Source organism: Anguilla rostrata, chromosome 18, assembly GCF_018555375.3.
Source record: "Anguilla rostrata isolate EN2019 chromosome 18, ASM1855537v3, whole genome shotgun sequence".
Classification (NCBI taxonomy): Eukaryota; Metazoa; Chordata; class Actinopteri; order Anguilliformes; family Anguillidae; genus Anguilla; species Anguilla rostrata.
The window spans coordinates 6,957,091-6,979,419 of NC_057950.1; the positions used below are offsets into that span (position 1 = coordinate 6,957,091).

At 46.5% G+C, this 22,329-nt stretch overlaps 2 protein-coding genes across 2 annotated transcripts; both read left to right on the forward strand.

The window, feature by feature from the left end:
• The first annotated feature begins 20 nt into the window (after nt 1-20).
• LOC135245211 (transient receptor potential cation channel subfamily A member 1-like) lies at nt 21-11,628 on the forward strand. The gene is made up of 20 exons (XM_064318129.1): nt 21-1,389; nt 2,052-2,184; nt 2,506-2,645; nt 2,995-3,138; nt 3,672-3,762; nt 4,037-4,198; nt 4,605-4,714; nt 5,115-5,247; nt 5,706-5,734; nt 6,174-6,265; nt 6,611-6,725; nt 7,088-7,258; nt 7,614-7,684; nt 8,212-8,379; nt 8,663-8,781; nt 9,112-9,316; nt 9,492-9,699; nt 9,829-9,914; nt 10,502-10,665; nt 11,142-11,628. Exons 1-20 carry the CDS (start codon nt 1,315-1,317, stop codon nt 11,237-11,239), a joined length of 2,514 nt encoding a protein of 837 aa, XP_064174199.1. The 5' UTR covers nt 21-1,314; the 3' UTR covers nt 11,240-11,628.
• Nucleotides 11,629-13,179: 1,551 nt separating this feature from the next.
• Nucleotides 13,180-21,287, forward strand: LOC135244564 (peroxisomal N(1)-acetyl-spermine/spermidine oxidase-like). The gene is made up of 7 exons (XM_064316974.1): nt 13,180-13,634; nt 15,259-15,754; nt 17,257-17,456; nt 18,805-19,060; nt 19,877-19,989; nt 20,374-20,528; nt 21,101-21,287. The coding sequence occupies exons 1-7, from the start codon at nt 13,475-13,477 to the stop codon at nt 21,251-21,253; spliced, it is 1,533 nt and encodes a 510-aa protein (XP_064173044.1). The 5' UTR covers nt 13,180-13,474; the 3' UTR covers nt 21,254-21,287.
• Nucleotides 21,288-22,329: the final 1,042 nt, after the last annotated feature.

Here is a 22,329-nt window from a genome sequence, read left to right on the forward strand (position 1 = left end):
CCCCTCGCCTCTCGAGGAACGGCTGTCTCCGATCGCCCACGCGTCTTCGCGGGAAATGGCTGGCCGTCACCCAGCAAGGCTGTCGCCACGGTACCATTGAGTTACCATGTGACTTACCATGTGACACGTTTTAGAGCTTTCTGATTGGACAGCGGACTGTTCTGCGAGTGAAAGAGCGATTATCACTGTTTAAAATCGGGGGGGGGTTTAATCTGCGCTGAGGGGGACAGCCGTCACAGCACTTTGATTGATTGATTGCCAGGTGCTGTTATCCAGAGTGAAATACAAGGCTGATATGGAATTTAAAATTAAATACGTGCCACAGGAGTGTGTCTCCTACACCAAGCTCTGTAATCCCCTCTCTATCTCCTTCACCATCTTCATCCGTCTATTATCTATACTCGCTTATTCCTGGCCACCAATCTATCACAGAGCACCCACACCATTCCTGCAGCATCTTCCATAACAAAACTGTGTGAGGTTATAATATGCCATAATCTCTGTCTATCTGGATAAGAGGGGCACGGTGGTGCAGTGGGTAGCACTGTCACCTCACAGCAAGAAGGTCCTGGGTCCAGATATGCAGGTAGGCTAATTTGGGACTCTAAATTGCCCATAGGTATGAGTGTGTGAGTGAATGGTGTGTGTGTGCCCTGCGATAGATTGGCAGCCTGTCCAGGGTGTATTCCAGCCTCTCGCCCCAATGCACACTGGGATAGGCTCCAGCACCCCCGGTGACCCTGCCCAGGATAAGCGGGTACAGGTAATGGACGGATGGACTCTGGATAAGAACGTCTGCCACATTAAGAAATATGAACGCGTGTATCCTTTGTAGCAACATTTGAAATTTCTAAATAAGATAAGATATAAGATAAAGAGTTCGTGTTGCACAATGAGCATGTGCAACTGTGCTGCCTTTTATTGCCTGTCATTGCACTGCCCGATCACCCTGGAGAAAAACTATGCTGACTGCACAAAGCCCTCTGCCACAGTTACTGTGCTGGATGGCTCAGTAACAAGGGTACCTGTGTAGGCACAGGTCGGCTGAGCATTCAGTTAAAAGTGTAGGTTGATGTGCGTTACTTCTGTATCCGGTAACTATGTTGGGAAATAAATCTCTGTAGTGGATAACCTTTGATTATTTGCTGTGTAGGCCTTGTTTGTATTAAGTAGCTGTCGGTTATTGCTTCTTGGTAACCTGTTGGCTGTGCCTCAAAGTTGGCTGTCTGGGCTGAGTCTGTAGGAGAGTGGTACTGCGCTTCAGATCTGTATCAGGTAACTGTTGGCTAGCGGTGTTCTGGGCGAAGGAACACGATGAAGTCAAACCGGGTTGATCCTGCTGGTCCGGATGACGAAGCGTTCGAGATGACCGACGGAGTCTTCAGCCAGGTGAGACGAATCTCAGAAGCTGGTTCTTTCTTCATTATTTTACCGTTTTTATCACTTAAGACCAAACATGTCTGCTCCGATTTACTGTTGGGTTTGCAAATTTTTCATTCAATTTTGGCTGCCTCTGAAAAGTAATGTATAGGGTGATTTACCAAATATACACACCTTTGAAAAGCTTAATATATTGCAAAATATTGTACAGCAATCACACACACACACACACCTCTGAAAAGTATGGTTTAGTGTGCTGCACTGTAGAAAACACACACACACACATCTGTAATCCCTGAACAGTGTAAGGTTACATATTAAGATTTTGTGAAATCATTGTCTTATCGTGTGTCTTATTGTAAAACAAGGAGAAAGTGTATAATGTGGAAATGTGCTGATGCGTGCAGTTCTTTCAGACAACATATCTCAGTGTGATATGTTAGGGTACGTTTCACCACCTGTGTTTATGCCAATGAGGTCTGATTAAGGGCACTGGAAAGGGTGTGTGTGTGTGTGTGTGTGTGTGTGTGTGTGTGTGTGTGTGTGTGCGTGTGTGTGCACGCATGCGCATGCTTGCATGCATGTGTGTGCATGTGCTTGTGCTCATGCGGGCATGCACGCATGTGTAAATGGAGCAGTGTGAGTTGAATGAGGTGTTCTGGTCACTGCAGTCTGAAAGGCCATCCCTTCGCCCTGTGGTTTCCATGACGTCCACCGACAATACGATGCGGGGGCCGGCTCAGCAGTCGTCCTACGCCTGTGGCCGGTGGAGGCGGGCTGTGTGCGCGTCAGGAGATCCCACAGGTAACTACGGCCAACTCTGTCCCTTCACATATCCACCTACCTGCACAGGTAAGCATTTGCCTTCTGAGTAAATACACTGTAATTACCAAACTGCTCAATTAACAACCACCTGTTACAATATTCCACTACATACTCAGATTACCATCATATCTCCCTACTGAAATAAGTTACCGCATGCTTGTTAAGCTAATAGGCTAGTTTTACTTATTTTGTTGTAGATTACAGGTTGTAGATTATAGATTTTATTGTAGATATGCATAGTTATAATAGATATTTTTCAACAATGTCTGTCACTGTCGTTGAACTCTGTATGTATTCAAGGAAAAGCCATCAAGATCAAGTACCAAGGCCTGTCTCAGGATGATGACATCATCGATGGGTTCAACAAAAACTGGGACCTCAATAAAAGGCTGCTAGATCACTTCAGAGCGCTTGCTACCAGCAACCAAGACACAGATGAGGTGGGGTTGTGGTGGTGGGGGGAAGGGGGCGTGGCTTGTGTCAGTGCAGCAGAGTTATTGGGGAAATGGGATTGAAACTCTAAAGTTGTTGGTTCAGGCTCAGGTGGGGCACTGCTGTTGAACCCTTGAGCAAAGTCTTGGACTTTAATTACTTCGGTAAATGTCTTGCTTTGCATAAATTGATTGTATGTAAAAAAGAAAAAAAGAAAAGAAAGAAAGGGTATTTAGCTTTGTGAGTCACCCTAGATAAAGGCATCTGTTGAATGCGTAAAATGTTCTGCGATGTTGTGGAGGGGCGCCTCGTTTCGATGTTGCTGATGTCGTGACTTCCGGCCACGCCTCCCCTCAGGTGGACCTGCCGTACCTGGACAGGGCGATTTGTGATGGTGCCGACGTCGACGCAGCGGACAAGTACGGGCAGACGGCCCTGCACGAGGTGGGGCCCGCTCCGTTCAGCTCAATCCCACAGTTCCCTGTGCTCTTCTGCACCTCTGTGTCCTGCCCCCGCCATCCTGCAGTTCAGTCTGTCCACGGCTTCAGATTGTCCATTCACTGTCGTTCCTTTTCAGAACACTCCATGTGCATAACCAGTGGTGCAATATTGGGGGGGTGGGGGGGAAAGTTAGGACAATTCCAAAGGCCCTGACTGACTGGGGGCCTGAAAAAATTGTGCTGTACTTGTTCAGGGATGGGGTGGCCTGGGGTAGTGAAGCCCAATGTAAGATCACAGGGCCCAAAATCCAACAGTCCTATAAAAACTATATATCACTATGTCACTGTGGATAAGAGTGTCTGCTCAATGGCAGTATTGTAATGATTTCAGTGACCTGTTAGAGCTGTGGTCCTGTCGTAGCTGTTCGTGTGCATGATGGTTTTTTTCCCCAGTGTGTGTTACATACGTACACGTGCGCGGGACAGTACGGGACAGGTCTCACAGCGTCTCGTTTGGGTGCAGATTACTCACGTCGCGGTGGAACGGGGACGTCTCAGGTCGCTTCTCGTTCTCTGGATCCGCGGGGCGGACAGCCTGGCGGGCGACTCGCGGCGCTCACTCCCCTCCACGTGGCGGCGGCGCTGGACTACGAGGAGATGATCCACTTCCTGCTGGAGAGGCAAGGTCTGAAGACTTCCTGTGTGTTCCCTTCTATATCATTGTCCCATGATCAACGGGTAGCAAATGGCCTGTGCTTTCAGTCACTGTGGCCTTAATATTGTAGACAAGCAAACTTTCCCTGACCCCCCCCCACCTTGGGGCCCAGGGTAGTCAGTTCCAGTATTTCCCCCCACTGTGATGCACCTGCTTGTACACCCCAGCAACAATATCGTTCTCCTGACCCAGGAGCTGTCCTGTTAGCGTGATGCTCACTCTGCCCTGTTTCGATCCCGCGAAGCTGACGTTGGCGCCCGGACCAACAGGGACCAGCAGACCCCCCTGCACTTCGCGGCCAAGAACAACGCCGTGGGCGCCGTCAGGATCCTGCTCCAGTCCGGCGCGGACATCGCTGCCGGCGACTACAAACGAAGGACCCCTCTCCAGCTGGCTGCTAACCTGGGTACTGCCTGGCCCTCACGCGTCACTGCGCGATGGCACTGCTGAGCATTGTATTCTGTGTGTGGAGTGTAATGGGTGCAGTATTCTGTGTGTGGAACATAATGAGTGTGGTGTTCTGTGTGTGGAGTGTAATGGGTGCAGTATTCTGTGTGTGGAATATAATGAGTGTGGTGTTCTGTGTGTGGAACGTAATGATTGCGGTATTCTGTGTGTGGAGTGTAATGACAGCAGTGTTCTGTGTGTGGAATGTAATGATTGCGGTGTTCTGTGTGTGGAATGTAATGAGTGTGGTGTTCTGGGTGTGGAGTGTAATGAGTGAGGTGTTCTGTGTGTGGAGTGTAATGACAGCGGTATTCTGTGTGTGGTATTTGAAGCGTGTGGCTCCTTCCCTGTTCTTGGCCTCGCAGACCGCAGTGAGGCGGCTCGCACGCTGATGGAGCTCGGAGCGGACGCCGGGGTTCAGGACTCTGACGGACAGCTGTGCATCACCTCCATGATTGGCCAGATGGCCCCCGTGGTGAGCGAGAGGCGGCCGTTAGCCAAGCTTGCTCTTTGGTTCAGCTGTTATCATTCACATTCTCCTGCAGTACTGTGTGCTGTTAGCACTTATTGTTATTTTCTATTTTCATCCTAATATTGTTGCTTGTACTTTCCCACTAGTTTGACTTTGCGTAAGTTAAGACAGAATAATGTTCACTGCGTGAACTGAACTGTGTTCTTGGCTATGAATAACTGTACGAAATTAGTATTGTACCTTATCAAACCTGTGTTTTGTAGTTGTTCCAATGACCTTGATATGCACTTTTGTACGTCGCTCTGGATAAAAGCGTCTGCTAAATAAATGTAATGTAGTGCTTGCTCTCAGTGCAGCCGGATCTGTAACGCAGTCTGTTTCTGGAATCCCCTCCCTTCTCCAGGCTCAGTTGGCGCTCGACCAGTTCCACGTGACGGACCGGATGACCCGGCAGCAGTTCTACTACCTTCACTTCCTGGAGCCGGAACCGCCCTGCAAACAGAGCCCCCAGGGTCTCAAGGCCCCCAGCTCGCAAGGTACCGGGTCCGTCTGGCCAAAAAGAACTCCCTTTGTGCCACAGAGAGCGACCGGTGGCCGCTCGCCCTGCTAGCTTGAGCATCTGAAGCACAGAGGACCTGTTTCTGAGAACGTCTTTAGGGTGGAATTACCCAGCATCCCTTGGCTTTACGTGCCCCGTTGAGATCTTGTTTTAGGGTCCGTGTTGGCCCCACTGTGCATCAGGACACCATTTGTGGAGGGGTGTGCTTTAACCCTTTAAGATGTAAGATCACAAACATGTGATTAGAACATTCGGATGTTAACTATCACTACTGGTAATTGAAAGCAATGGAGTTCTAGAACACTGACGTATAATAAAAAATTTAAAAAAGGCATTCCAAAAAACCTTCTCTTCAAAGTATTAGAAGTCACATGGCTGAAACTGATTTATATCTTTTTTTATTGTTTGATTAGGTTTTATTTGTTTGTATTGTAGAGCTGAGTACAAATGAGCCCTTATCACCGGTAAGACGTTTATAATGACACTATGCGAGACAAGCCGTGATTGATGGATAACTACACATCGCTACTAGATCAGATGATTGGGAATGATTGATGCATAATTAATGTACGATGATCTTTGTACGACGATCGGCAGTTTACGCGTGATGTATTTGGGTTGATAAATGACAGGCATGATAAGTGGCGATGCATTTGGTTTGATTATTAATGGCTGGGGACTGGAAGCGTTTGGGTTGATGATTGACAGCAGATCATCCGCAAGGCTCTGAGAGTGACGAATGGCAGCCGGTAAAGTGCGGCGCATCTGCACCGATGATTGACAGCTGGCAAACGATCCGCTTAGGCTGATGATTGGCAGCCAATGACACCGTGGCTCACGATTGGCTGTTGATGACTGAGCGATATGACCTTCCACCCCCCCCACCCCCACCCTCCCCCGCAGCTGGAGTTTATCGTGCGTCAGGGGCAGCTGGACCTCATCATGCACCCCGTCATCCTCAAACTGATCGCGGTCAAGTGGAACCTGTACGGCAGGTGAGACCCTACCCATGATGCTCTTTTGCTCACACACCGCAACTGCAGTGACTCAAGCTTCCAGGAGCTCGGATCCTGATTGGTCTCCGGGAGTCACGAAGCAAAAGCTGAATTCCCGATCTGAGACGGGGGAACTGAGGTGGCGACGCTGGTCTTCGCTGGCGAACAGCAGTCTTTGTTTGAGGGGATCAGTGCAGATGGTCTCGCTCACAACCAGCTGGCCGAATGAGCCTGTTCTCTGGGTCCAGGCCTTGGGCGTTTCGCTGGGTCTTGTTGCCGTGGTGATGCTGTAGCCCAGTGGGAGCACTGTATGGCACGATGAGGGCTCGTATCTTCTCCTTGCAGAACGGGAGCCTGGATATTTCTGCTCCTCAACTTCCTTTTCATCCTTTCCTGGACGACAGTCGCCATCTCCGTCTCTGTGGTCCGAGATGAAACGCACCCCTACGTGTTCCCTCAGGTAAGGGAAGCGGGAGGAAGACCACTGACAGAGATTTTTTTCCCCCCCAATTAAAATTTTTTCCCCCCAATTTGGATTGGCTGGTTGTTTGATTCCAAGACCACAGGGCCCAGTCTATTTGAGTGTATCTGAGCGATGAGTGTTTGTACTCTCTAATCCACACAGAAGATTCTGATGTAGCGTTTTCATTGTCTGTTACTCTCTTTCTTTCCCTTCCTCTCTCCTGTCTGTTTCACTCTTTCTTTTCCCTCTCTCCCTCATGCTTTATCCTTCTCTCTCCTTTCTCCCCATGTCCTTTCTTTCTCCCCCTTTCATCCTCGCATTCTCTCTCCTCCCCCCTCTCTCTCTCGCCCCCCCCCCAGGACTGGTGGCGTGTGTTGGTGGTGGTGTTTGCCCTGGGGTTCACGGTGATGGAGCTGTATCAGGAGGTGGCGGAGGTGGTGCGATCCCACAGGAAGCTGCGGAGGTGGCAGAGCTGGTGTGAGCGCAGGACAAGAGAGGATCTGAACTGTGTGCACCCCATGTGGCCCGAGGTACACAGCGTCCCCTGCTGGTCAACACGCGCAGTACTGTTCTTCTGTATTTCCATGAAGATACTTCTGGGAATTATAACAAAATTCCATACTTTTTTCCCCTCATGTCACATACTTAGTTACCTCTTGTTGATCACATAATGGATTTAAGGTGCAAAATGATTTTTCTCCACAATATTAATAAACGAGCAACTGACATTCTAAATTTATATTCTTGGTCCCGTAATGGTTGAAATAACTCATTGTATCATTTTTACCGTTAATAAATGTTTCCCAGTCTTTAAGTTTTGTAGGAGTGTCAAATACTGTGATTGAATGAAAATATTTTTTTTTGTTTATTCATTCTATTTTGAAGGAGAAGCATTTTTTAGAAGAACACATTAAAGTCATTCGGAACATGAAACCGGCGTATTTCCATGACCTCTGGTAAATATTCTTCCAGATATTTTATGTAAAAAGAAAAGAAGCTGTGTGCACAACATCCTACTTTGGATAAGGCAGGGGTTCCCAACCCTGGTCCTGGAGAACCCCTGTATATTGCTGGTTTTAATTCCAGCCAATTTCTTAATTACTTAAGGTTGTTGAAAACATAGTTTTAAGTTCTATGCATCTGTGCTGTAACAGATATTTAACACAAAAGAGGTTACAAACTCATTTCCCACAAACGGTTTAGATTTAATGACCAGTTCTCCACACTCCACTCAGTATTTTGGAGTTCACTGATTTCAGTCGTAGGTCCATCGATAAAGCAATCCAAAATATAACATCTGTCAAAAATCATCATTTGCCGCATTATTGTATATTACAGAAAGTTTACTTCGTAATTTTATATCATCCTGTGTTCATGACAAACTTTCTAATGACACAATACTATTGTATTCTCAAGAGCAAGCATTGTTTCCTGGTTGACTGTTATTATTACTCATGTGTCTTATTGGCTGATGTCTTTACAGGAATGTGTTTGATTGGTTGGTGTACACGCTAGTGATGGTGGTGTTTGGGATCCACGTGGCAGACATCTTCGTCATCGAAAGCACGCTTCGGGCCACCAGCATCCGTCTCTTTGCCGTGACCGTCATCTTCCTCTGGCTGAGGCTAATGAAACACGTCAGAGCCTTTAGGTGCTGGCTACAGTCATATCATACTTTCATATCTACAGACATATCATATATTCATATCTACAGTCATATCTGCAGTCATATGTACAGACATATCATATATTCATATCTACAGTCATATCTGCAGCCATATGTATGCTAATGCTGGTGCTGGCTACAGTCATATGTACGCTAATGCTGGTCCTGGCTACAGTCATATCTACGCTAATGCTAGTGCTGGCATAAGGAATGACTGGCCCCCAGGTATGCCAGCTAACTGTGCCGTACATTGCGTTTGTGCATTCAGGATAATGGGGCCCTTCATCGTGATGCTGGGGAAGATTGTGGGGGACGTTTTGCGGTTTCTCTTCCTCTACGCAGAGTTCTTCATCCCGTACGCCTGTGCTTTCTGGATCATTTTCGGAGGTGAGGAGAATCGTGCGTTAGACCTCTTCCCTTCCTCGAACCTGTGCAGATCTTGTGTCAGACCTCTTCCTCGAACCTGCGCAGATCTTGTGCAGTTGAGTCTTTGGAGCCCATAATGAAAAAAGAAACTTTTTGGTAGCATGCTGTTCTCCCATGTCCCGTGTCCTTTATTTTCCTTCCTAAAGGTAACGTGTCCCACTCTGTTGTTAATAATAATAATTCTTCTTATTATTATTTCTAAAGTTGTTATATTGAAAGCTCTCTATAAGTAAAAACCCTAACCCCAACCCTAATAAAGCTATAGTGAAAAACCGTGTAACCCTGTTCCAGGCAGTCCAGCGGTGCCCAGCATGCAGACCGTGCCCAAGCTCCTGTACAGCCTGTACCGCCTCACGCTGGTAGACGATTATGAGTTTGACGCCATGGTGGACGTGGACTCCGTCATGGCCCACCTGCTCTGCGGCACCTTCCTGGCGCTGTCGGCCATCTTGTGCATCAACCTGCTGATCGCCGTCATGTCCGACACCTTTCAGAGGTGCGTGCCAGTGTGTGTATGTGTGTGTGTGTGTGTGTGTGTGTGTGTGTTGTGGTGTGTGTGTGTGTGTGTGTGTGTGTGCGTGCGTGCGTGCGTGCGTGTCCATGCTTGCATATGTGTGCATGTCCTCCCCAGATGTGTGTGTCAGTGTTTCCGTGTGCTTTCTGCCTCACAGGGTTTATGATAACGCCTTGGCAAATGCAGTCATGCAGCAAGCCGCCATCATCCTGCAGGTGGAGGAAGCCATGTCCTGTCTCCGTGGTTACTGTGATGACCAGCATATCCACCGTCACTGCGCCCCCTTGGCAGAGTTCTATGACGAGGAGGTGGCAACCGACCCGGACCAGCATGCAGAGATGAGAAAGATCACTACGCAGATCAAGGTGGTGATAAAGTGGTACAGGAATGCTTGGCACATACTATGTGTGTGTGTGTGTGTGCGCGCATGCGTGTGTGTGTGTGTGTGTGTGTGAGTGTGTGTATACGCGTGTAACCACAACCCGTTTCCTCAGGAAACCCTGGATGAGTTTCTGGATATAAATAAGGAGCCGAGTCTGGAGAATCCCGACAAATCTGGCAACCAGGACAGAGAAGCCGGGTGGGTGCTATACATTATGTGTCCTCTCATGGTCTCCTATAATTTTATATTCATTAATGTTTCTGAAAACCTGTCAGAACAGCAAAAGTTTTCCCAGAATGCTTTCTGGGGTATTTCTTCTTCCATCTCTCTTTGCTCTCTCATGAGTAGTGTGAGTGCTGTTGCTTCTCCCTTAATGTTGCTATGGTGATAGAGTGTTAGCAGGAGGGGGGAGGAGGGGGCTGATTCTCTTATTCCGTAATCTATCATTAATTATTTGTCTGGTTTGGCTGAGTTTGTCACATGGAACATGCAGAAAGACTGTGTCCTGGCAGGGGTAGGTGGATTCCAAGATAGTTAATGAATGCTGATGATAGTGTCGCTGGCCACACAAGCCAACTGTGTTCAATCATTTATGGGGCTAAGGGGTCCAGGGAAGGTTTTATTATCATTTGGCCATTTGATTTTTGTTCATCTTCATTTGTATTAATGTTTGTGGTGTTGGTTTGGTGATGCTATTGTTTTGAGGGGGGAGTTGTTTCTTCTGACTATTGAGTTGATGCATTGACTTACTAGATGTCCTAGTAAACGTTTTGTCTCTCCCGTAGGGATGGACACAAGTCGACTGCAGCACAGGGAAAATATTTGCAGACTCTGCAGAAAGTGCAGAGGGATCAGAACCAGCAGACCCGTGACCTCGCTGCTCTGAGGACGGACGTGAAGGAGCTGCAGGTTCTGCTGCAGCGGCTGATCCAGTGTGGCCCCGGCACAGGTTAGTACTCCTGCTGCCACCGGGGCAGTCAGCCTGGGTCAGAACCACAGGGAGACCTGAGCACAGTCAGCCTGGGTCAGAACCACAGGGAGAGTGAGCACAGTCAGCCAGAGAGACCTGAGCACAGTGAGTCTGGATCAGAACCACAGGGAGACCTGAGCACAATCAGCCTGGGTCAGAACCACAGGGAGAGTCGGCACAGTCAGCCAGAGAAACCTGAACACAGTCAGTCTGGGTCAGAACCACAGGGAGACCTTAGCACAGTCAGCCAGAGAGACCTGAGCACAGTCAGTCTGGGTCAGAACCACAGGGAGACCTGAGCGCAGTCAGTCTGGGTCAGAACCACAGTTGTGTTGTGGGAATTCTGTCACATGTGATGTTTGAGTTCACTGGGCTGTGTATGCACTGTTCCCATTTCTCTCTTTCTCTCCCCCTCTCTCTCCCCCCCCCCCCCCCCCCCCCCCCGTCTCTCTCAGCTGCAGGGGCAGACAGTGATGCTCAGCCAAAGGGGTTCACAGAGACGGGGGATTCTACATCACAGACCCCCCCACGCCAGAATACAACAAAATTTTAATTATTTTACCAAAACACACTTTGCATTATAAGTGTCTTAAAACACATTCATATTTGTTTATATCAACATGGCTGATGAATGAAAATTTTTGATCCATTTGAATGAAAACAATTTTTTTTTTCTGAATTTTTTTGTCAAGACAGTCTTATGCATTTTTTAAAATAATTTTCCATAAATGTCATGAAACACAATTCCATTCATTTTAATCACAGTGGTTGTTGAATAAACACAATTGCTCATCCGTCTTCATGAAAAAAATTACATATTATCAAAGGTAGATGATAGCGTGCAGTCAGTGCTCATGGCCAATTCATTTCAATCCTGTGTTGGTTTTTTAAGCATCCTTTGCTCTTGAGTGTTAATAAAGGAGTCCAATGACTCAAAGACAAGATCCGCCTGGTCTGTCCTTCTCTGAAATCACTGCACTGGTGTCCAAAGTGGGTCTTCAAACTGAAGAATTTTCAAGCCTACGCGAGAGACGGCCAGAGAGGGGATGAGTGCGCGGAAGACGGCAGTGTAAATACAACACATTCATTTAGCTGACGCTCTTATTCAGAGTGACTCACAGAACATTTTTTACATAGCATTTAAATTGCATTAACTTTGTACAGCTAGATACATACTGAACCCTACTATACCTTGCTCAAGGGTACAACAGCAGTGTCCTATCTGGAAATTGAACCTGTGAATTTTAGATTACAAGGCCAGCCACTTACCCATTATACTACACTGCCGCCTATATGCCGCTAATACCATAATAGCCACCTCAAGATGTGAAAGGGCTAACCTAGCGGCCTGCTGCAACCTACCACAGAGATAACCTGCCAGAGATAACAAATATATTAGCTCACAGGGTGCTAGCGGAGCCTACGATCTGGCGGCTGGGGACCGTGGGAACCGTACGCTAAGCCTACCGCGCCCTGCTAGAGAGCCGGTGGGGCGGGGTGTGACTGCTAGCTATGGCGGCATCCCACGAGCCACGGGTGGGTGGAACTCTCCACCGGCTCCTGCTCACCATGCTTAATGAGCACAAGCCATGGGGCCAGGCGGTTAGCAGAGAGGGGGCTAGCGGAGCCTAGCTAGCGTGGGCAAATGCACCGCTCAGCATAAAAGCGCTGCGGTTTGGCGGTAAAAGGGCTGGCAAGCATGCCTGGTGCAGTTTATCTTCAGAGGGGCTCAACGTGGCGAGACTGTTGGAATACAGCACTCCATTAAATTAGGTACCGTGATGGGGCAAACGGCTAACCTGCACGGTTGCTATAGGCGCCCCCCCCCCCATTTGGACCTGGTCACCGTCAAACAGGATTTATTTGAGGCAGATCTTGCTCAACCCTGCATCTCAGGCCTGGATGCCCTAGCCAGTGCTGTGGGTGACCACTGACGCAGCCAAGCGGCTCACCCTCCTCAGAGGCCAGCACCTGCCCCAACCGCCCTCCAGCGGCCACACCCACGTCACCAGGCGCGGCATCCACAAGGATGCGGCCACACAGGCAGCGACCTGATGACTCCCGCAGCCCAGCGAGCAGCGGTGGAGATTCAGGAGGTGGTAGCGGTGAGGTGGAGGAAGAATTTTTCATTTCCATTTTTCTCTTTGTCTGTTCTGTACTAACCCCTGATATTCCATTGCGCTGTGGTGTTTTTTGTTGTTGAACACTTTAGTACGGCAGCCAGCAATTTAGGGGAAAACAGCGCCAACTTCTGGTCAATAATAACAAAAACGCTTAAAATTGAACGGTTTATTGTGGAAGGTGAACTCAGGTAAAATTTGAAAAGTTATTATAGGTATTGTTCCTTTTTAAACATATGCCACTAGTGGTCCAAAAAAAAAAAAAAACAATGGATAGTGACAAATATGCGAAATTGGCAACACCGTTACAAATGTAGTGCAAACCTGGAATCCTTCAGTAAAACCTACACGCACGCCGTGATACCTTGAGCGGTACAGAAAGCTATCGTATTGTCACGTGATATGCACAGTAAATTGAACGCGCTACATAGTATGTAGCTAGCTAGCTGGCTTGTAGTGTTTGTTCTGACGAAAGGGTGAAAATAGGCTACGGATATTTCATAAATCCTAAAACTTTGATATACACATACGCCCTACTGTAGATCAGAAGTTAAACTGAATGAATACAGACTGAATTTCACGTTATAATAATCAACGTGAGCCTTTGTGTTTCCTAAGTTTAGCAACTAAGTTAGCTTGGCAGCTGGTCTTTATACGAAATTGCAGTCATGGCATTTCTTCAGGGTCTGGATTCACACATCGTCATTGTTGGCTGTGGAATTTCTGGCATCGGAGCCGCTCAAAAGCTGCTGAATCAAGGTTTTCACAACGTACGTATCCTTGAAGCAACTGGAAGATGTGGTGGAAGAATACGAACGGGCAGGATAGGTAAGTGCCCGAGTTGTCATGTTGAAAAGAAGACAACGTACGATTCTAGACAGCGTTGATTAATTGAGACAGTTTATTGCACTATACGAAATAATGACAGACTATAATTTATAATATTGATAAAAATATGGCCTAGTCTACCACAGTTAGGACATCGACACTGGCTAAATTAATCTTACGGCGTTTTAGCTAATGTAATGACAAAGTAGTCTACTTCCTGTGGTAGCCTGCTTCTGACCATTGCATTTCGCGTGGGTACTGCTAAAATAACTAGCGCCTGGTCGTAGGTGGTCTGCATGAACACAAACCGTCTTTATTCAGTCCAAGCGGACGTGGAACTTTTTGTACTGGCGTGTTTTGACACTTCAAGGCCAATTTTCGAATGATTTCTCATTGTATTATTGACTTTACTTCCGTTACCCTATCCCTTACATAATAATTTTGATTAGCGTTTGACCCACAGGTCAGTGAGCATGCGCGTGCGCATGTGTACACACCCAAATTGTGTGTATGATAATATTTGCGCACACACAATCAGGTTGATGAAAATGAGACAAAAGGCTGTATGAAATAAAAAGACCGATAATCAGTCTGTTAGTGTGCTGCAGTAAAAGATCACATCCATTTTGAGGTCCATGGGTGCCTGGTCTGTCACAAAGAAGTGTCAAGATTTTGAGAGAATTTATTTTTAGGGAGAAAGTAAATTAAAAGAGGCTTATTTTTTCCATTTGGTTTAACAGTGGCTTTCTGTAGTATTTTCAGTGGGAAAGAGAGTGTCGAGGTATGTCTACAGATTTTCTGATCATCCGGATTGAGATTAGGTGATAACTGTCTAACGTGATCAAGGAAGACTTTACTGTTTTATTGCATACACAAGGGTTATTGTATGTAATCATTTCTGTGTACCTTCACCAGTGCATTTCAGGTTGCCAATTGGTGTTTTTTCTTTCTTATTACACACGAGACAGTACTGCACTTAATGCATATAAGTATAATTCAGATGTCAGACAATTCAGATGTCAAATCTTTTATACCTTTATCTTGCCATATAAGAGTTTGCAGAAGCTCTGTTATAAACTCAGGGTGGTCCTTTAAAAAAATGTTAAGCTGAACTTCATGACTTGAAGTTTTCTTTTTCCCTAGCAAATCTAGGCCAGAAATCATGCAGAATATGCTTTCAGGACATTTAAGGCCTGTTCATGTAAAAAGCCCAGGAAACCCAGGAGAAAATATGTTTTCTGAATAAATCTTTTTCACTGTGAACTCAAGATTTTTATTTTATTATGGCTGCTGTAGTTTAGATTGTGCCAGGATGTAGTTTAGTTGAGATTTAATTTCACAAACTTCAACTTCTTGATTTCAGAGTTAAATGAGATGGATTCATTGAACCAACAAACTTATGACTTGCTGTTATGGAAATAGTCATTTAATGTACTGTAAAGACTGATTTTAGACTGTAGTCTTTACTCAATAATTACGTAATGTTTTTTATTTATTTATTTATTTATTTATTTATTTATTTATTTATTTCTGGACAACATTCTCCTCTCGTATCATTTCACGTTTTTGACCTGAACTGGGATTTCAACAAAACTGCAGCTTTCCCTTTTCTCTCTGCGTCAAGGCAGCAAAACAGTGGAGATCGGTGCCAACTGGATCCACGGCCCGTGCCAGGACAACCCGGTGTTCCGCCTGGCCTGCCGGTACGACCTGCTGGACGCGGCGTCCACCAGCGAGGAGAACCAGGCGGTGGACGTCGGGGGCCACCCTCCCTACGTGTCCAACTGGTTCTCCAGCTCGGGCCGGCGGCTGGACCCCGAGCTGACCGAGCCGGCCGCCGCGCTCTTCCAGAGCCTCCTGCTGGAGTGCCAGGACTTCCACGCCAGCGGGGGGGAGCCCGCGCCCAGCGTGGGGGCGTACGTGAAGGCCCGGGCGCCGGGCCTGGCCGCGGCCGAGTGGCGGGACGACGGGGGGGCGGCCAGGGACCTCGGGCTCGCCACGATGAGCGCGTTGCTCAAGCTGGAGTGCTCCATCAGCGGCACCCCCTCCATGGATGACGTGGGCCTGGGGGCCTTCGGCGCGTACAAGACCCTGCCGGGCCTGGACTGCACCTTCCCTGCGTGAGTGTTCAGAGACGGCTGAGCCGCTAACTTTACCACACCCACATAGCCCACTGCTAGATTAACCACACCCACATAGCCCACTGCTTACTTAACCACACCCACATACCCCACTGCTATCTTAACCACACCCACATACCCCACTGCTATCTTAACCACACCCACATACCCCACTGCTTACTTAACCACACCCACATACCCCACTGCTTACTTAACCACACCCACATACCCCACTGCTTACTTAACCACACCCACATACCCCACTGCTAGATTAACCACACCCACATACCCCACTGCTAACTTAACCACACCCACATACCCCACTGCTAGATTAACCACACCCACATACCCCACTGCTAGATTAACCACACCCACATACCCCACTGCTAGATTAACCACACCCACATACCCCACTGCTTACTTAACCACACCCACATACCCCACTGCTTACTTAACCACACCCACATACCCCACTGCTAACTTAACCACACCCACATACCCACTGCTAACTTAACCACACCCACATACCCACTCTGCTAACTTAACCAGACCCACATACCTGCTCTGCTAATTTAACCACACCCACATACCCCACTGCTTACTTAACCACACCCACATACCCCACTGCTAACTTAACCACACCCACATACCCACTCTGCTAATTTAACCACACCCGCATACCCCACTGCTTACTTAACCACACCCGCATACCCCACTGCTTACTTAACCACACCCACATACCCCACTGCTTACTTAACCACACCCACATACCCCACTGCTTACTTAACCACACCCACATACCCCACTGCTTACTTAACCACACCCACATACCCCACTGCTAGATTAACCACACCCACATAGCCCACTGCTTACTTAACCACACACACTGCTTACTTAACCACACCCACATACCCCACTGCTAGCTTAACCACACCCACATACCCCACTGCTAGCTTAACCACACCCACATACCCCACTGCTTACTTAACCACACCCACATACCCCACTGCTAACGTAACCACACCCACATACCCCACTGCTAACTTAACCACACCCACATACCCCACTGCTTACTTAACCACACCCACATAGCCCACTGCTTACTTAACCACACCCACATACCCCACTGCTAGCTTAACCACACTCACATACCCGCACTGCTAACTTTACCACACTCACATACCCGCACTGCTAACTTTACCATACCCACATACCCACTCTGCTAATTTAACCACACCCACATACCCGCACTGCTAACTTTACCACACTCACATACCCGCACTGCTAACTTTACCACACTCACATACCCGCACTGCTAACTTTACCACACTCACATACCCGCACTGCTAACTTTACCATGTCCACATACCCGCACTGCTAACTTTACCATACCCACATACCCACATTGCTAACTTAACCATTGATGCTAATACACCAGTTTAATATTTTTCATTCCTATCCCGTTTGTTTTGTTTTGTTTTTCTTCTCCCTCGGCACTTCAGCGGTTACGAAGGCTTAATCGGCTGCATGATGAAGGAGCTCCCGGAGGGCATTGTGTCCTACAACGTGCCGGTAAAATGTGTCCACTGGAACGGTTCTGTCCAGAGACCTGGGCCCTGTGGGAGGGCGTTCCCTGTCTGGGTAGAGTGTGAAAACGGAGACGCTGTCCCAGCAGACCATGTTATTCTCACTGTTCCTCTGGGTAGGGAACCCGCAGTCAGGAAAACACAGTATTTCAGACACGTGTTTCATATATACAGTTAAATGTGCAAGTATATGACAGAATTTTTTCTTGTTTTTGCTTTTGGTCTCCAGCACTTGGGATTCAAAATGAAACAATTCTTCACACATTCCTCCACGGATCTGTAAATGCCCTCAAATTAAAGCTGACACTCCACACTTTAACGTCATCTTCATTGTTTTTTTTTTTTGTTTTTTTTCCTTCAAATCCAGCATGCTGGAGTACAGAGCCAAAATAACAAATTATGTCACTGTCCCAGTACTTCTGGATTTAACTGTATATATTTGCATGTATGCATTTCATACATAAATAATGCAAACCAACTTATGACTCCACCCTTTTGAACGTGGCTTATGAATACATTTATTCGGGAGATATTTGTATTTTGCAGCATGATAAGCTTTTGTGTATTTTTGCCTACCCCTGCCAGCAGAAAAGCTCAGGAAATGCTGACATGCTCTTTGTGAACAATGTGCTCAGCTGATATGTGATTTCAAGTTACACAATGTTGTTGAATCCTGCCATAGCAAATTATATAAGCAGCAATGAAAATAGTGTTTATGAAGACGTACCTTTAATCAAATGGTTACAGGCTCGCATTCCCGGTAGAACACTGTGGTTGTACGTTTGAGCTGACATATCTATCAGTACAATCACTACTGGTCGAAAGTTTTATTACACTTTACTCATGTTTTAGTACTCTGTTTTTAATTAAGTTTACGCAGTTTAACTTGTGTAAATGACCTCAAATGACAGAAGGTAAGGAGTGAACAGACAGAAGTTAAAAAGAATCTTTTACTTCACAGGATAGTGATATAAATTTAGCAGTTTGTAAAAAAAAAAAAAGAAGAAGAAGCCATAATTGGCTAAATAAACAGGCAAAATTCTTTCAGTTTTTCACCAAGTGAAGTAAAATCAAGCTAGTTGGGTGAGAATGGTCAAGGAGAAGTAACCCAGAAGTGCAGCACGTGTGGAAAATTTCAGAACCATACGACTACCCTTGTAGAAAAAAATGCCATTAACATGCTAACATACTCAGCAGTTATTACTGCAAAAGATGGCTGTTTTGATTAATCTAAGATTTAAGTAATTTTTTTTCTTTTTAATTGTGGGCATACTAACACCTTTGACCGGTAGTGTATGCTGTATAAGTGTCATTTTATTGTATTAAGAAGATAACTATTGGAATCTGGCTAGATAAGACAGACTGCTTTGTTCAGTAGATAAATGATTAAAAACAAATAAGTCGGCAATCCTCTTGCAAAACTTAATTTTATTTTTTTTTGGGGTGGGGTTTTTTTTTTAAAAGGCTACCTGAAAAAGCACCAGAAGACCCTGCTGAGCCCCCCTCTTCCCCTCAAAAAGATGCACTGCATAGAGAGGATGGGCTTCGGGACCAACAACAAGATCTTCCTGGAGTTTGAGCAGCCATTCTGGGACCCGGACTGCGAGGCCATCCACTTTGTCTGGGAGGACGAGTCCGCTCTGGTGGACGTGGTGCCGGACGTGGAGAGGTTCTGGATGAAGAAGCTGGCTTGCTTCACTGTTCTTAAACCCGCCGAGAGGTGAGGTGGGGCGGGGCTGTCGAAACGAGGCGTCACGTGACAACGTGGTTGAGCAGCATCAGGGATATGGACGTATATACGGATGTATATGCGATTAGACACACTGTGGCCGTTTCTGTCACTTCCGATGCTAATTTTCGCCTTTTGTTACATGTAGAACTCATGCATGTGGGTTTTCTGATATTGAATGATCAAATCAAATACATTTTATTTTTATAGAGCTTTTTACAGAGAACTGTCTCAAAGAGGCTTTACAGAGAAACAGAAGCAAAAATGGGCAGAAACCAGGCCTGCACCCCCCAAAAAGTAAGCAGTGAGGTTAAAAAAAAAAAACTCCCAGATGAGAGGTCTCAGGAGGATCTGGTAATGGGGGGTGGGGGGGTATCCTCTGCTGGCCAGCCCGGTGTAAAGTCCAGGTGGAATGTATGGTTACAGAAATGTAATAAGTGATCCGTCACAGCAAATAATCAACTGGGTGATGGTGTTATGAGTAGATGCCTTCTCAAGTTGAATTCTGTGACATTTCACAGAAATGGAAAATGGTAAATGGACTGCATTTATATAGCGCTTTTATCCAAAGCGCTTTACAATTGTTGCCTCTCATTCACCAGAGCAGTTAGGGGTTAGGTGTCCTGCTCAGAGACACTTAGTCACGCCCAGGGCGGGGATTGAACCGGCAACCCTCCGACTGCCAGACAACCGCTCTTACCTCCTGAGCTATGTCGCCCAGAAAAGTGAAGCCACAGTGTTTGGCGTGAGAGGGACTGGGTTGGGATTCTTCGGTCTCACGTGCAGTCCGTGCTCTTCCCCCCTCAGGTATGGTCACCTGCTGTGCGGCTGGATTTCTGGCCACGAGTCTGAACACATGGAGTCTCTTTCTGAGGCTGAAGTGGAGAAGTCAGTCACTCAGGTCATACGCCGCTTCACAGGTAAACTCTGAACACCTGACCGCCTACACTTGCCCTGTTGGGTTTCCTCAGATACCTGTTTGATGAAATGAAAGCAGCCATGGTCTCAATCACTTGATACTGGTCACTGTTTTCTCCTTGGAAGGATTGGCAATTCCTTACAAATTATAAGAAATTATATTTTGCGTGCCTATTGCCATCAGTTATTATAAACACGTGTCTGTCTTCGGTCAAATTTGTGTCAGCGTATTTCAACTGGCTTGCTTCAATCCCGGTAGATTTATAAAGCAAAGGAGTTGGTTATTAAAACTGTTAAAGCAGTTAATACATGTAAAGCTTGAAAGTGTAAAATCTGAACCACACCTGGTAGACATATAACACAACTTCCGACTTCCTTTTGGATAGGAAATCCAACCATCTCCCCAAAAAGGATTATGCGGTCCCAGTGGTACCATGACCCATATACCTGTGGGTCGTACTCATACTTGGCTACGGGCTGCTCCGGGTTCGACATAGACACACTGGCAGAGCCCCTCCCACTGAAAGGATCCAGGACCAAGGTATTGCCGCGGCAACAGCCACAAGAACAATAACACAACGTGGTGCTGCGGGTGTGAATAACCATAGAGTGGTGAAGCGGACGGTATTATTGATTTGTGTGAATACGCACAGCGCGTGATATGGGTGCGTGCGAATAACTACACCATATGATGTGAACGTGATGCGGATAATTGGGAGTGTGCAATGTGGAAGTGGTGTGAGTTACTGTCGCACATGACGTGGATGCGTGTGTGTTTGTGTGCGTGTGAACTTGTAATACTGTCTTTGTGGGGACCAAATGTCCCCACTAGGATAGAAAGATGAGGAAAATTATGCTTTGTTGGGACCTTTTGCTGGTCCGCGCAAGGTCAAGAGGCTGTTTTAGGGTTAGGACTTAGGGTTAGGGTTAGGGTTACAATTAGGTTAAGGTTAGGCATATAGTAGTTGGGGTTAGGGTTAGGGTTAGAGGTTACGGAATGAATGTAGTCAATGGGAAGTCCCCACAAGGATAGCAGTACAGGACAGTGTGCGCGCGCGTGTGTGTGTGTGTCTGTCTGTGAGTGTCAGTGTAACGCGAGCCTTCTCTCTTCAGCCGTTGCAGGTGCTGTTCGCTGGAGAGGCCACACACGACTCGTTTTTCTCCACGGTGCACGGGGCTCTGCTGTCGGGCTGGAGGGAAGGAGACAGGATCATTTCTCACTACAGCCCCTCCTCCTTTTCGGTGTCCGTTAGCTCCAAACTGTGAGGAAGAGGTGCCTTAGAGGTGTCCACTGAGAAAACTATGAAAATAATATGTTTGGTTGGACGTATCCAACGCATATTCGAGGCAGTTAAAGGTGATCTGATTATGAAAGTTTTCTGCAAAGGTATTCAATGTGCTGATCAGGGAATGCTGGTTTTGGATCACTCTATCACAGCTTTGCACAAAATGGTACTATTAAATAGTACTATGACTTTACATTCTACTTTCCATGTTAGCAGGCGGTTCTGTTTGGGGTGAAGAGAGAACATTATGATTATCTGTTCAGTGCATAGCTTGTCTTTGTATGCAATCTCCAAGAAATGGGTCCTTGGATACATTTTTTTGATTTTTATTGACCTCAGTTTGAACATGCAAAATGAATTTCACACTCCAGATACATACGCTTGTTAAAGGCACACTGTGCAGGATTTCAGCCTGTGTTCACAATCAAAGAAGTCTCCTTCTCCGTCTTCAACCCCACCCACTCACACTGAGTAAGTTACCCCACTAAACATAGCTAGCTGGATAGCTAGAGGTGACATTAGTATGCTGAAATGAGTAACTGAGCAACAGTAAGGAGGCAGATTCAATTATACCTTAATTATGTTAAAGGTAATGCTGGTTTTGTCATTGGAACGTTATTCAAGGCCATTAAGCTGGTCTGAATGCCTTGTTGAAATCAACGTGATGAAAATCTGAACTGAAATTCTTGTCTATATTTAAGAAGTTTTATAGTAGGTATGTGATGATTTTGCTATGCTTGTCCAATGTCCGCAGTAAGTAATTACTGATCTTCAGTGCTGCTGATACAAAGATGTTAAAAAAAAAGTACTGCCTGACAGTTCTATGGTTTTACACGAGGACACAACAAACCCTCATCTATTCCTCAGGAAATCCTAATAGTAGATTAACCTAACCTCATGTGACAGATAACACAAAATAAGTGTAACTTTGTCATTATTTATTCAAACAAAAGCCAACATACGGGTGCCTTGTGAGAAAAAGTAAATGCACCCCATAATTTAGTAGCTTTAGTAGTTAAGTAACAGTTTCTGCTTTTGTGTAAAGGTCGTAGTACT

Bases quoted from the DNA above. Each gene is read 5' to 3' on its own strand.
- LOC135245211 (XM_064318129.1), top strand. From the start codon at position 1,315: ATGAAGTCAAACCGGGTTGATCCTGCTGGTCCGGATGACGAAGCGTTC. The intron at 3,763-4,036 runs GTCTGAAGACTT...GATCCCGCGAAG, and splicing joins CTTCCTGCTGGAGAGGCAAG to CTGACGTTGGCGCCCGGACC. The intron at 10,666-11,141 runs GTTAGTACTCCT...CGTCTCTCTCAG, and splicing joins CCAGTGTGGCCCCGGCACAG to CTGCAGGGGCAGACAGTGAT.
- LOC135244564 (XM_064316974.1), top strand. From the start codon at position 13,475: ATGGCATTTCTTCAGGGTCTGGATTCACACATCGTCATTGTTGGCTGT. The intron at 15,755-17,256 runs GTGAGTGTTCAG...TCGGCACTTCAG, and splicing joins CTGGACTGCACCTTCCCTGC to CGGTTACGAAGGCTTAATCG. The intron at 19,061-19,876 runs GTGAGGTGGGGC...TTCCCCCCTCAG, and splicing joins GTTCTTAAACCCGCCGAGAG to GTATGGTCACCTGCTGTGCG.